This window comes from Zootoca vivipara, chromosome 4, assembly GCF_965207765.1.
Source record: "Zootoca vivipara chromosome 4, rZooViv2.hap1.1, whole genome shotgun sequence".
In the NCBI taxonomy this organism is placed as follows: Eukaryota; Metazoa; Chordata; class Lepidosauria; order Squamata; family Lacertidae; genus Zootoca; species Zootoca vivipara.
In genome coordinates this window covers 90,288,603-90,303,950 of record NC_142587.1, presented here as the reverse complement: position 1 = coordinate 90,303,950, position 15,348 = coordinate 90,288,603, and the positions used below count along the sequence as shown (strand labels likewise).

The 15,348-nt window shown below is 47.5% G+C and overlaps 1 protein-coding gene across 2 annotated transcripts in view; it reads right to left on the bottom strand.

Moving 5' to 3' along the window:
• Positions 1 to 15,348, bottom strand: part of NOX4 (NADPH oxidase 4) — a 91,731-nt gene that overhangs the window by 9,700 nt on the left and 66,683 nt on the right. For both annotated transcript variants that reach the window (XM_035116490.3, XM_060273886.2), the window contains exons 14-15: positions 1,991 to 2,110; positions 285 to 393 (exon numbers count right to left, since the gene is read on the bottom strand). In XM_035116490.3, coding sequence (XP_034972381.3) covers positions 285 to 393; positions 1,991 to 2,110 — 229 coding nt within the window. The remainder of the gene's footprint in view (positions 1 to 284; positions 394 to 1,990; positions 2,111 to 15,348) is intronic.

The window sequence follows — 15,348 nt, the reverse complement described above, 5'->3', positions numbered from 1 at the left end:
TGTGCATACACACATGCATGAACACACACCCTGTGGATGAGTGTATGTGCACACAGGAACTAAGCATGTAATGCATGTTGCTGTGTACACACAAAATCACGCCCACATACTGCAAACCACCAATGTCTGCATGGCTTTTTTAAAATACATGCTTAATTGCCAAGTCTCACTTAAATTCAATACCCAACACTCAACAGGCTATCTCAAGAACAAGCGTGCTTTCAAAGACAGGATTGAGGTTTCCTTCAAAACCAAGCCCAGGGAAATATTTTTATTCCTCTTACCTTGTTATGCAGCCTGCAGAGCAGATCAGCAAACCAGTGGAATGACGCAATGTCCCTGCACACCCATATGAAGTAGAGCCTTCTGAGCTTGTAGCGTTCCCAGCCGTCACTTTTATGCAAAGGCCATGTTTCAGGGAGGAAGGAAGAAATTGCCATTTCAGAAAGGTGTACAAGCTTTGAGAGGCATCATGTTTATGGCACACGGTTTCAGTTGCTGCAGTTCAACCGGAGGATGCACAGAACTAATATGGACCGCTCTGCATCTCAAATGGGACTTGCATTCCTACGGTGTGGGGTTGTATGACTCACCTGTGCATGCAGGAGACAGAGGCTATCTATTGAAATGTTAGGGGAAGCCGCCACTGATGATGAGGTTCGCTGCCAAGGAAGGGCAGACCGGAAACCACAAGGCAGTTGAGGTCTTGAAAGTGGCAGGACCAAAGCAGATGCAACAGCAGTTGTGCATTACCATCCCATATTCTCCTTCTTTCTTCCCTTAATATTCTGTTGGGAGCAGTGCTTGTCCTTGCTGTCAGCGGCAGGGGGACAGGAAGGAAGGAGGAGAAAGCAGCCCTTTCTCCTCCTTCCTTCCTCTCCCCCAGCCGCCGACAGGAAGGAGACATCTCAGGGTTCGGAGAAGCGCTTGCACAGCGCTTCTCCGAACCCTGGGACCTGTCCTTGCTGTCGGCGGCAGGGGGACAGGAACGAAGGAGGAGAAAGGGCTGCTTTCTCCTCCTTCCTTCCTCTCCCCCAGCCGCCGACAGGAAGGTGATATCCCGGGGTTCAGAGAAGCGCTTGCACAGCGCTTCTCCAAACCCCAGGACCTGTCCTTGCTGTCGGCGGCAGGGGGACAGGAAGGAAGGAGGAGAAAGCAGCCCTTCTCCTCCTTCCTCTCCCCCAGCCGCCGACAGGAAGGAGACATCCCGGAGTTCAGAGAAGTGCTTGCGCAGCGCTTCTCCGAACCCCGGGACCTACGCCGGGGAGGAGAGGCTCCTTCCCCGCCCTGGCGGCATTGGGCTCCGGGGCTGCGGCGGCAGCGGGAGCCGGACTAGGTTCCTCAAAAGCGCCCTTCCTCCCCCCATTCACCTCCGCCGGCCTCCACCCTCGCTTCCCCGACGTGCCCTGCAGTGAGGCGGTGTCCAGCCGGGAGCAGCGGTTGGAGGAGGCAAAGGGAGGGGGAGTGCACGCGCGTGCAGTCTCTTCGTACAGTCCCTGTGTCCGTGGGGCACATGCGCAGTAGCGCGGACACAGTGAATCTGGACGCAGAGACACTTGCACATTATTATATAGAATTATTCCTTCTATGACTGTTTGTTCACCTTTGGTCCCCACCCTGCACTCAGCTCTCTCACCTTTGGCTCCTTTGCACCCATTTCCTTCTGCACTGCCCCTCCTGAAAAGCCCCATTCTGTTTTATTTTTTAAAAACCCTAACTCAGGCACCCCAAACTTCGGCCCTCCAGATGTTTTGGGACTACAATTCCCATCTTCCCTGACCATTGGTCCTGCTAGCTAGGGATCATGGGAGTTGTAGGCCAAAACATCTGGAGGGCCGCAGTTTGGGGGTGCCTGCCCTAACTCATCGTTTTGAAATTCTAGGGACTTGGACTTGCCTGTTGCTAGGGGGGTGTATCTAGGAGGCAAATTCTAGTAACTCCTGCAGCAGGTGGGAGAGAGGAAGGCTTTAGTGCGACGAGGCTTACATACAGCAGGGTGTTGAGGATCGACGCAAAGGGAGTCACTCCGATGCCTCCAGCCACACAGAGGCTAACCTCGTAATGGAAGGACTCCTCAAAAGGGCTTCCGAAGGGACCGTCCACATACAGCCTGCAGAAGAATGAGGAAAACGGGGTTTTGAAAATTAACACCACCACCATCCTGTTCAAAAGATATCATAATATATCATAGGGATATTCCCCCATTTAATTCCTGCTTTGGTTGTATGAGCTCCTTTAGAGATTTCTATGTTTATTCTGTGTACCTGGTTTTATAAAAGGCTGGAGAGCCGGTTGATATTTTACATCTTTGAGACATTTTGGGGGGAGAGGAAAGCAATGAATGAACACAATAAACAGTAACGACAAGGGGCACATTCCAATTATGGTGTGGCTTAAATGGAATCTTTTCTAACACCTTGTGTCCAGACCGGTTTGACGATCAATCCCTCTCCCCAGGGAAGTCTGGGAATTGTAGTTCTGGGAGGGGAATAGGAAGCTCCTCATTGCTCTCTTGATGGCAGAAAGTGAGGAGGAATTAAAGAACCTTTTAATGAGGGTGAAAGAGGAGAGCGCAAAATATGGCCTGAAGCTCAACATCAAAAAAACTAAGATCATGGGCACTGGTCCCATCACCTCCTGGCAAATAGAAGGGGAAGAAATGGAGGCAGTGAGAGATTTTACTTTCCTGGGCTCCTTGATCACTGCAGATGGTGACAGCAGTCACGAAATTAAAAGACGCCTGTTTCTTGGGAGAAAAGCAATGACAAACCTAGACAACATCTTAAAAAGCAGAGACATCACCTTGCCAACAAAGGTCCGTATAGTTAAAGCTTTGGTTTTCCCATTAGTGATGTATGGAAGTCAGAGCTGGACCATAAAGAAGGCTGATTGCCAAAGAATTGATGCTTTTGAATTATGGTACTGGAGGAGACTCTTGAGAGTCCCATGGACTGCAAGAAGATCAAACCTATCCATTCTGAAGGAAATCAGCCCTGAGTGCTCACTGGAAGGACAGATCGTGAAGCTGAGGCTCCAATACTTTGGCCACCTCATGAGAAGAGAAGACTCCCTGGAAAAGACCCTGATGTTGGGAAAGATGGAGGGCACAAGGAGAAGGGGACGACAGAGGACGAGATGGTTGGACAGTGTTCTCGAGCCTACCAACATGAGTATGACCAAACTGCGGGAGGCAGTGGAAGACGGGAGTGCCTGGCGTGCTCTGGTCCATGGGGTCATGAAGAGTCGGACACGACTAAACGACTAAACAACAACAACATTGCTCTCAACACCCTTAAGAAACCAGACCTCCCAGAATTCTTTGGGGGGGGGAAGCCATGACTGTTTATACAGTGGCATGGTATTTCTTTAAATGCACAGCATGAATGCAGCCTCAGTGAGACCAGAACCTCTTCTGTTCTGTCACATGCTTTGGGAACCTTTAAGACCAGCTGATACCCTACTTGCCTGGCCACTGTCTCACCAGAGTGGTACATAACATGGAGGGTGTATGGGAATCTTGGGTGTGAGCTCAGAAAATCTCCGCTCCATCTCCAACATTGTGAAGGGTGATGCTTTCAGGATGGGAAAGGTCTGCTATGAAGGTGGGGATTGGGTAGTTATTTTTTTGACACCCAGTAGGTTTCGTAGCTTCCTGCATCACTTCCACCAAAGCATGATTGTCACGCTATTCCTGCTGGCTCCAGCTTTACTACAAACTAATCGAGTGTACAAATTGTTTCCTTTGAACGTCTTCTTTCAAGGCAAAGGAGAGCCCGCAGGGCTTTCTACTCATTGGTAGGCTTTCCTTCTTTTATAAATCTCAGCGAATTTAAGGTATTTATCGGCACAATGTCTAACTTACAGCGAAGCATAAAACCCACTTGAATCAGTTTGCTTCAGACTTTATTTTCATATGTATGGGTGATATATTTTACTGCTTTTTTTTTAGATGTTGATTTCTTTTCTCTGGAGGAGGCAGTCTCAGAGGCAAAGGCGGCAATTTCCTCATCCGGGGTGAAAAACGCACCCTTTTTGCCCAAGGAGTTCATAATCTCCTTTTATTTCTTTTGGACAGAATCAGGTCTGTTTGTAAGATGTTCTGCTTGCTTTTAAATTTGCAAGAGGAAAATAAGGATTTGCTCCCTTCAGAAATCAGTCATCAGGATTAAAAAGAAAAAAGCTATTTAGGGATTTCTCTCTTTTTGTTTGTTTCTTGTAGAGATAAATAAATGTGCAACACCACTGCATTTATAGCAGGGTTGAGGAGCCTGTGGCCCTCTAGGTGTTGGTGAAAAGGGCTGTTTTTCAACATTGTGTGATATATCACCAGCTATACTTTGTGATACAGTTGTACCTCGGTTTATGAACACAATTGGTTCCGGAAGTCTGTTCATAAACTGAAGCGTTCATAAACTGAAGCGAACTTTCCCATTGAAAGTAATGGAAAGTGGATTAATCTGTTCCAGACGGTCCACGGAGTACTTAAACTGAAGCGTTCATAAACTGAAGCGAACTTTCCCATTGAAAGTAATGGAAAGTGGATTAATCCGTTCCAGACGGGTCCACGGAGTACTCAACCTGAAGCGTACTTAACCCGAAGCATGGGTGTAATTGGAAGTCTGTTCATAAACTGAAGCGTTCATAAACTGAAACGAACGTTCCCATTGAAAGTAATGGAAAGTGAATTAATCCATTCCAGATGGGTCTGCGGCGTTCGTAAACCGAAAATTCATAAACCGAGGTGTTCGTAAACCGAGGTTCCACTGTATACCGATATATCACAATGTCTAAAATAAGAATGGAGCTATGTTGAGGCATTGGCTGGCTTCATAGTTTTTCCTGATTGTGATTTTTGCACATACACACATATAATGATTCACCATATATGCCAGGTCAAAAAAAATATGAAACTGATATCACAACAAGGGCTTCAAACCGGTTTCAGGTGATATATCATTCAGCCCTAACACATGTCATGATTCACGATAATTGCAGTATATTACTTTAAACAGCCATGTCTCCCCCCAAAGCATCTTGGGAGCGGTTGTTTCTTAAGGGTTCCCAGAGCTGTGAGGAGATCTCTATTCCCCTCCCTCTTCAAAGGGAACTCTGGAAGCTGTAGATTTGTGTAGGGAATAGGGGTCAGCTATGAGCTGTCAGCACTCTTAGAAAACTACAGTTCCCAGAGTTCTTTGGAAGGAAGCCACGACTGTTTAAAGTGAAATGGGCCACTTTGGACCCTTCCCTACTTCTGTTGCCAGTACTTTCTGCACTATTCAACCGCCTTCCTCCAAAATAAATTGGGAGATGTTTGGCATTAGCCAAACGCCAGCGCTGCTTCTGAGGTTCACAGCCCAAAGGTCAAGGCTCCATTAGCCCAAGGAAGCTTCCCCCCCTACATTTCATTTTCCAACAAGCCAAGGTCAGCCCAGAGGCCAGCTTGCAATGATTACTGCACGGGTGAAGAATGCTTCCTTCCTCCAGCTCCACAGAAAGCCAGGCAGACTTTTCCTTCTCCTTCTTTACTTGAGAGATATTGTAGCTGGTGACCCAAGCTTCAGGTCGGCTGCTATTGCTCTACAAACTGGGCCTCGCTGTGTGCCTGGAGGCAGAAGACCTCGCCTGAGTAGACTGTTTCTTTTATCTCTTCACTGAGCAAAAGACTCAGGTCGACAATTAGTGTAGAGTTCAAGCCACCCTGTCAAAGGCAGACGGAGAGGAGCTGGAAAAGGCAACTGCTAAGTGGTCAGGGTTACAGAGCACTGTCCGCAAGAGGCCAAGCGAAGACAGGCCTGACAACTTGAAGCCCACTAGCCATTTCACGAAGGCCTATTCAAGGGCTTGAAAGGACAGATGCCTGGCTAGAAGGACAGATGAAGGTGGTGATGGTTACTGAGCACCTGGATGGCCCTAATGCATGGGCGACAGGCCATGCCTAGAATCATAAACTGTAGAGTTGGAAGGGAACCCAAGGGTCATCTAGTCCAACCCCCTGCAATGCAGGAATCTCAGCCAGCTAAGGCATCCATGACAGGCGGCCATCCAACGTCTGCTTAAAAACCTCAAAGGAAGGAGAGTCCACAACCTTTTCCACTGTCAAACATCTCTTAATGTCAGAACCTTCTTCCTGATGTTTCATCAGAACCAGGGGCGTCTTAAGGTTATCTGGCGCCATGGTACAGGGATCCCTCAGGCGCCCCCCACCCCCACATTTCCCTCTGGGTGGGCAGCACCTCTCCTTCGGGCCCCTCTGCAGCCCACCTTGCTCCCCCCCCATGCCGGCAAGGCACGCCTTCTGCTTCTTGTCTGCCATGGGCAGGACCGACGGCAGCCTCGCGCTCCGCTGGGCAGGGCCAAGCACGGCGGGCCGCTGGAGGGGGTGGCCCGACGGGCAGGGATGCTGCCAACTGTGCTCTGCCTCCATCTCTGCCTGCTCGGCAGAAGTGGCTGCCCGGTGCTGCCGTTCAGGGAGCCTTTGCTGCCGCTCCGATGGTAGGCTCGCGACCAGCTTCCCCGCAACAGCGCCCACAGTCCAAGAAGAGGCGGGCGAGGGCAGCGCTGCCAGCAGGAATTGAGGCAGCTCCTCCAGCAGGGAGGAGGCTCTGGGCGCGGCACGGCAAGGCGGAGGCGCCCTCCAGTGCCCTCCAGAACTTGCTGCCGTGGCGCTTTGCGCCAGTAGCCTCTATGGCTAAGACGCCCCTGATCAGAATCTCCTTTCCTGTAACTTGAAGCCATTGGTTTGAGTCCTACCCTCCAGAGTAGGAGATCACAAATTGTGAGGACTACTTTAACCGCAGGTTCTGGAGGTTACAGCAAGAGCGTGCACCAGCAACGACAGAGCCTGAACCTGAGAACATAAGGAGAGCCTGCGAGATCAGCTCAACAACCCATCTGGTCCAGCATCCTTTTCACACAGTGGCCAACCAGATGCAAGCAGGACTTGAGCGCAACAGAGCTCTCCCCTACTGTGGCTTCCAGAAACCGAAATTCAGTAGCATTGCTGCCTCCAACTATGGTGCCAGAGCACAGTCTAGTAGCTACCTCTGTCCTCCGTGAATTTACCTAATCTTCTTTTGAAGCCATCTAGGTGGGTGGCCATTGTTGCCTCCTGTGGGCACAAGTTGCATAGTTTATTCATTGCATGAAGAAGGACTTCCTTTGATTTGTTCTGAATCCTCCGACACTTAGCTTCATTGGATGCCCACAGGTTCGAGTGTTATGAGAGAGGAGGAAAAGCAAAGGAGCCCATGGAAGCTCTCTCCCCACTCTTCCCCATAACATTAGAAAATAGTCCTCAGCTTCATGGAGCAGAAACATAGGAAGCTCAGGTCATTGGTGCATCAAGGTGAGTACTGTTTACACAGACTGACAGGGACTCGCTATAATTTCTTCCAGCTCTACATAGAGATACCAGGCATTGATTTAGGGACCTTCTGTGTGCAGAGCAGATGGTCTATCACTCAGCTGAGGTCTTTGTGCATATATTTTGGATCAAGGTACTCTGTAAATGCGATGTCCTTAGATGGCACCAAGAAAGAAAGAACAAAAGAAAGAGAAAGAGAAAGAAGAGAGAAGGAAGGAGAGAGAGAGAAGAGAAGAGAAGAGAAGAGAAGAGAAGAGAAGAGAAGAGAAGAGAAGAGAAGAGAAGAAGGAAGGGAGGGAGGGAGGGAGGGAGGGAGGGAGGGAGGGAGGGAGGGAGGGAGGGAGGGGAAGAAATAAGAGAGAGAAGAAGAGAGGGAAGGAAGGAAGGAAGGAAGGAAGGAAGGAAGGAAGGAAGGAAGGAAGGAAGGAAGGAAGGAAGGAAGGAAGGAAGGAAGGAAGGAAGGAAGGTTGTATTCTGTGCTATACTTCAATTTTCTTTTCTTTTTAAAGTAGCAGCCCAAAATAAAAATATTGGAGGAAATCCCACTCAATTCTGCATTGCTACCAACAGGCCTATAGCCTGACCCCTCACCCTACTGATACCCACACCCTCAATGCAAAAAAGAAGAAGAACAAAACCCCAACCCTTTCACCCTGACAGCTTCTGCGCCTTTTGATCTCAGCACAAAGCAGCTCCAGCTAGCTGGTTAGACACCACTTGCAATAGCTTTGGCACCTAATTTCATTGGCTGCTACTGCTGTTCTGTGGCTGCTAGCCACATTCCCCAGCTGCTAGCTGTCCAGCTATTCTGCAGCGCATCTGATTTTTGATTGGGGACAAAACAACTAGGTTGCTGGAAGATGCCATCAATGCTTGAGCTCTGGAGTGAACTGGAGAAGCAGGAGGGTAACAAAGGGCTCTGCAAATTCATATTACACACATTGCATATTTCCTTGCTTGCATCTTTCACTGCTTTTCCTCTAGAAGGCCCCCTGTCACTCAGTGGTAGGACAAGCAAAATGTCCCACATTCAACCCTTGGCTTCTCCAGGGAGGGCTGAGAGAGACCCCTGACTGAAACCCTGGAGAGTTACTGCCATTCAGTGTTGACAGGACTGAGCTAGAGCTTTTTAAAAACCCAGGTGGCGCTGTGGTTAAACCACTGAGCCTAGGGCTTGCTGATCAGAAGGTCGGCGGTTCAAATCCCTGTGACGGGGTGAGCTCCCGTTGCTTGGTCCCAGCTCCTGCCAACCTAGCAGTTCGAAAGCACGTCAAAATGCAAGTAGATAAATAGGAACCGCTACAGCGGGAAGGTAAACGTCGTTTCCATGTGCTGCTCTGGTTTGCCAGAAGCGGCTTTGTCATGCTGGCCACATGACCTGGAAGCTATACGCCGGCTCCCTCGGCCAATAATGCGAGATGAGCGTGCAACCCCAGAGTCGGTCACGACTGGACCTAATGGTCAGGGGTCCCTTTACCTTTACCTTTAAGTGTCTTAGTAGACCACAATCTGAACATGAGTCAATAGTATGACGCAGCAGCAAAAAAAGGTAATGCTATTCTAGGCTGCATCAACAAAAGTACAAGGAAAGTAATACTCCCACTCTGTTCTGCTTTGGCCAGACCACGCCAGGCATACAGTGTCCAATTTTGGGTGCCACAATTTAAGAAGGATGTTGACAAGCTGGAACGTGTGCAGAGGAGGGCAACCAAGGTGACCACGGATCTGGAAAGCAAGCCTAACAGGAAAGGTTGAAGGAGCCATGGATGTTTAGCCTGTAAAGAGGAGATAGATATGATAGCCACCTTCAAATATCCCAAGAGATGTCACATGGAAGATGGAGCAAGCTTGTTTACTCCTGCTCTGGAGGGTAGGACCCCAAACAAGTAAGGAGATTCCGACTAAACATCAGGAAGAACTTTCTGACAGCAAGAGCTGTTCGACAGTGGAACAGACTCCCTCGAGAGGTTGTGGACTCTCCTTTCCCTGGAGATTTTAAAGCAGATGTTGGATGGCCATCTGTCATGGATGCTTTAGTTGAGATTCCAAATACTAAATAAATTGGAGTCCTTGGAGAGTAGAGGAAATCAAATGAAAAAGTTCCAAGAGCCCTGGCCAGGTAGTAGATTAATTTTTAGAAAGTTTTAAGAAAGTTGTTGAAGGAGAAGTCTGTCGTTGTTCTTCCAGTGAAAGCGGGCTGGAGATAGTTTCCATATTACGAAGAACAAAAAAAAATCATTCTCTCTGTGTTTGTGTTGGGTGTAATGTTCAACCAATGGTGCCTCCATGATCTGATTACGAATCCTTAAGCGGTGTTCGCTAAGTTTTATGGGTCTGGAACATTTGCCAATGTACATTTTTTGGCATGGACAAATCCATGCATACATGCAATTTTTAGTGTTACAGTTACTGAAGTGTCTTAAAGTAAACTTGAACTTAGATAAGGCATCAGAAAACTCCCTCACCTATAAAGAATATTTGCATACATTGCATCCTCCGCATCTGAAGTGGCCAGCTGATGAAGAATGAACCGAAACAGGGCCTTGTCCTGGATTTCTAAAAAACTGGATTGCCACTGGAATTTGTCTTATTATTCTCTACTTAAAACTTGTCCTGGATTTCTAAAAACTGGATTGCCACTGGAATTTGTCTTATTATTCTCTACTTAAAACTTTCTAAAAATTAATCTACTACCTGGCCAGAGCTCTTGGAACTTTTTCATTTAGTTGAGATTCCACCAATGCAGGTGATTGGACAAGATGACCCTTAGACTCTGCAAGTCTATGACTCTTAAGATTCAACTGCCACTTCATCCTTCCGTCTTTCCCCAACCCCTGTCTGAGAGAACCACCATTTCAAAGTTTCAGTCTTGAAGAGCTTGGTCTCTAAAGTTGCAGTGTGCCATGCTTCATTTCTAAACAACCCACACTGAGATCCCTTTGAGGCCAAGAAGCAGATGCAACTGAGCACAGAGGTGGTCAATATTCCAGCGGCTCATGGCACAATTCAAACAGAAAAGCTTCCCACAGGAAAGCTGAGCATGGAGATTGGGAAATGTCACAAGAATGCCAAATGAGAAGCGGCAGGGAGAGGGGATGCCTGGAGGAGAGGCCTAAGAGTATTTCATTTAAATGCTCCTCAGAGAGGTGCTTGCAGCCTCTCATCTTGTGCCAGCTCCACGGTAATGAGAAAACACAGCATGAAAAACCTGTCGCCGACAACGTACCTCACTGAGAAAGGTCCCTGAAAAGGAGGCTTGATGGAGCATTCTCCCCTCACCCACAAGAAGATGCTGTAAAGCAAGGGCAGCTGAGATTGTGCCCTTCAGATGTGGCTGGACTAGAACTCCCCAAAGCCCCAGGCAACAGCGCCAATGTCCGGGGGGCACAAGACTCCAGTAATATCCTGGGGACACCACATTGACATTGACATTGATGTGGAGAGCTTCTTTCAGTTCTTTTATTTACATCAACAGACTAAACAGAGAGGCCATGAATTATGCTCCCTTTGGTCTCAAGGCGTTGCTCAGAGCGTCTGTTCCACCCACTAAACCTTGTTTCCAAACCTAGCTTCCAAACCCTTCCTTACTCCTATGGTGGCTGGCAACCGAATCTTTCTGTTTCTGTTTGGCTCTGCGCTCTAAGATACAAAGGGATCGCCTGATCCTCAGAGAAGGAGGAGGTTCTACCAGGCTTTCAAGTCACATAATGTCCACTGTCTGCTGGACTGTTTCTCCCACTTCTGATTCCTGTCTCAGTTCAGGACTGCGGCATCTGCTAGCTTGCTCCTGTTCCTCATCCTCTACTATTTCCCAGCTCTTTGCTTCTTCTCCTGAGGTGTGTCCTGTTTGCCACCAGCACAAACCTGGGTCCATACTATCGTCACCTTCCTCTTGAGGTGGAGGTCTCTCTCTCCCCCCCCCCACTCCTCCTCATTAGCTTAGCCCCTGACACCACTGTACTTCCAGAAGCTGGCACTGTTTCTGGAACTGCAATGCCAGCTTTGGGAAGTATATCCACTGAAAAGGGATGGCAGAAGGGGGAAGAAGAAGAGTGGGAGATGCACGGGGGCAATGTAAGTTGGCACATCTTTCAGTTCTGTTCTTTGGTCCTGCGTTCTGCTGTGAACCAACTGACTTGTGCCACAGCGCGGGACCAAATAACGCTTGGTCTTTTGGCAGTAGCCAAAACGAGACATCCAGATTTGGGGTTGGAAGCCGGGGTGGCTTCTGTAAATCTGGGGTGTCCCGCTTAAAACGGGACAGTTTTGCAATATGTAGGAAGAAGCTTCAGGGACTGGACTGAAGAGGACAAGATTGAGGAGGAATGGTGGTCATCTCTCCCTCCCCTCCCTTCTCCAGGAGCTTCAAGAGAAGAGGAAGGCAGTATTGAATTACAGCAGTGGTTTGAGGAAGGTCACAGCTCAGAGACAGGCGAACAGAAGAGTTGGAAGGTGTCGGGAGAAGGGAGCCAGAGACAGAGCAGCCAGCTGACACGTTATCACTGGAGAGTATTTCTGACCCCCCCTCCCCAATTCTCCCAGAACTCGGTGTTCATTGAGGGTGCAAGAGCAAAGGACTCAGAGACAATTAGCCCCTGGTGGCCACCGTAAGGGAAAGTGTTGTTACCAGGAAGGGAGGCAGGAGGAGCTCAGTTGGAGCAACGCCATTAATGGGAGGCAGACTGCATACCTTGTCCCTCACTGTAATGATTGAATAAACTCATTAGTAAGAACGCTCTGTTTTTCTCTGCTCCTTGCAGCCACTGGGGGAGGGAGAAAATTCTGCTCAGAGCACCAGGGCGCCCAGGACAGGCATCTGCTGTGGGTCCTGCCAGATCATTGGGGCTCTGGCAAAAAAAAACCCAAGGATGTCAACTGCTAGCACCAGTCCTGGCTCTGGCATAGCATGTGCTGCTGCTCATAGGTTTGTTGCCTAAGCACGGGAGCAATTCAGCAGGTGTAGTCAATGGTGCTGTATCTTTTACCCTCTGGCTCCACATAAAGCAACGGACACATAATTCTCCAAGTCTAGTACATGAGGCTAGACCTCATTTAGTTGGAAAGTTTGCACTAGACTTGGGTCAGTCCATGCAGCTTGCAGAAGACACACACATTTGTGCACAGCCATGGTGTCACAGAGATCCAGCTTTAACAAAAGTAGAGCAAGACTTCTCATAGTCCGTAACTAAACTGGCACCTCTACACGAATCACTGAGCGTCAGAGACTGACAGCTTGATAAATGAACATCTCCCTCTCCTTTTCGAAACCTTTTCTTTTTACGGCTGATGTCAACACTTTCAGATCACTGAAGTGCTGCTCTTTTTTGGTGTTACTTTTTAAAATGGCAGCTATCTCCGAAATGAGAAAGGATATTGAGTCATGTCAGAGCTGGTTTTCAATCTGTGTTCTCTGCTCAAAAAGAGAGAGAAGAAGTAAGAAAAGAGGGGGGAAGAAAAGAAGAGGATGGAAAAACATTGATCTTAGGTGCGAAGAACAATGTCACATTGTAAGTGTCCACATTGTACATTTAATGCAGTATCATACCACTTTAATCAGTCATGGCTTCTCCCTAAAGAAACCTGGGGACTTTCCAGAGTGGTTGAAGCATCCATCTTCACCACAAGCATGCTTAATGCCATCAAATCCATTAAAAAAATCCACTGCACTTGGCAAAACACATGACCCTGGCAGAGTATTGGGGGGGGGCATTTACATACCCTGGCTTAAAGTGTGGATCTCCCTCCCCACAGAGTTGTGTCTGGCACCTCCATTATTTTGGAGAATGCTGAGGACGCACTTGAATTGTATGTTCTCAGGACCCACATTATTTCTATGGTTGTCTTAAGCTGCTTTTCATAGAATCATAGAATCATAGAGTTGGAAGAGACCACAAGGGCTATCCAGTCCAACCCCCTGCCAAGCAGGAAACACCATCAAAGCATTCTTGACATATGGCTGTCAAGCCTCTACTTAAAGACCTCCAAAGAAGGAGACTCCACCACACTTCTTGGCAGCAAATTCCACCGTCGAACAGCTCTTACTGTCAGGAAGTTCTTCCTAATGTTTAGGTGGAATATTCTTTCTTGTAGTTTGCTTTTAGTATTGTAAAGTCCCTGGGACTTTAGGGTGAAGGGCAGGTAATACATTAAAACAAGAGCAACTTTCAGCTCAGCCCTAATTTTTAATTCAAACTCTGTTTTTCATAGGTTTCATAAATTTCTTCAATATTAGCATGGCTGTGTTTGTAGACTCTCTCTCTATAGCAGGCATCCCCAAACTGCGGCCCTCCAGATGCTTTGGCCTACAACTCCCATGATCCCTAGCTAACAGGACCAGTGGTTGGGGAAGATGGGAATTGTAGTCCAAAACATCTGGAGGGCCGAAGTTTGGGGATGCCTACTCTATAGGGTGTAGTTATATATAGTCCTCAGCTTGTTTGCTAATGAGCTGTGATGCCAACGAACCATTTCCTGTAATGAGCATACAATTTATTGCAAAAGATTAATTATATTATAAACGGCAGCCAATGGCTCAAAATAACATATGTAAAGATTTCTCTTTTAATGAGCTGCCTAAGTGTGGCTGACTCTCCCTGTGTGGAAAACACAGAACAAAACGAAGCAAAAGAAAGGGAAGGAGAAGGGAAGGCAACCAGTCCTTATTCTTCTCCGGGAAGGGCACCGTTTCAGCCAATCCTGTTGCTGAGCTATAATGAAGGACCATCATTATCATTTCAAAGAGTGCTACAGCTCAATAATCTAAGCAGCATGAGATGATGGTTCAAAGAGTTTGTGGTTTTAAGAGAGGGAGAGTACCCACTGCTTCTGTGGAAATGAACAAGGAGTTGAAAATGTTCAGCAGATCTCGCCATTAGCTGCCAGGAGACTCAAGACCTCAAGCAGTAACAGCAGGAATCTGCTCCTTGCATCTGATTATATGACAAATACACACACACACACACACACACACACACACACACACACACACCACAACTCTAATTTTTTAAAAACACACATGCACACACATAGATTTGGAGGCTGGCAAATCTATCCCAATATTTGAAATTCACCAGTAAAAATGAGCCGCCATTTCTTCTTTTTTTAAAAAAATGTGTGTTTTTTTTTTGGGGGGGGGGGGCAAATGAGCAAAGCAATTTCTTAATACCTGGAAGGCGAATGCATTCATAAGGGATCTCTGCCACACCTTACATTGGCCTATGTTGGTATTTTCAATGAATTTGAACATACTGAGAATGTCTTATGAGTGGTTCAACATGCTTCCGGATCGCTGGCTATGCACCTAAGCTTGATCTGTCTGGACCCATTCCTTTTTTGCATTGCAAATGAACACACATTGACCGCTTTAGTGTTGCCAACTTTTCAACTGCCACCCACTGCTGTGCCTTTTCTATACACATCAATTTCCTGCTTAAGACACAAGAGCGACTTAAGGTTCTCATATTTTGCTGTTTCATAGGCCAACGCTACTTTGCATGCAATTCCAAAAATCCCCAAGCTTTTTCTTTATTCAAATTAGGCATACTCTATTCCTGTGCACCAAACTACTCATGAAACCAGATTGACACTTGCAAACCCACTGGGAAAATTCAACATCAGTTGATTAGCACCAGTGAAATGTTACTCATGCAGGTGGACTGTCACCTTCTGCATCACCTTAAAGCTCTGGTTGAAAGTTGTCACAGAGGTTTGTAATTACCTGGCTTGAAATGCAAACTCGTCCAGCTTGCAAAGCTTGGCTAGGTTACAGACTGAGCAGCATTTTCAAGCAAAGTTTCTTTCTAGCTTGGAATCAGAGCCCTCCCTCTTTCCCCAAACACTGCAAGGAGAGAAGAATACAGATGGACATGATGATCACACTTTTCCAAAACTTCGAGGAGAGCCACATAGATTAGTCATCCACAGCCCCCAATCTAATGGACTTAACATACAGAAGCCTATATCTTGGCTGAACATTAGAGGAAATG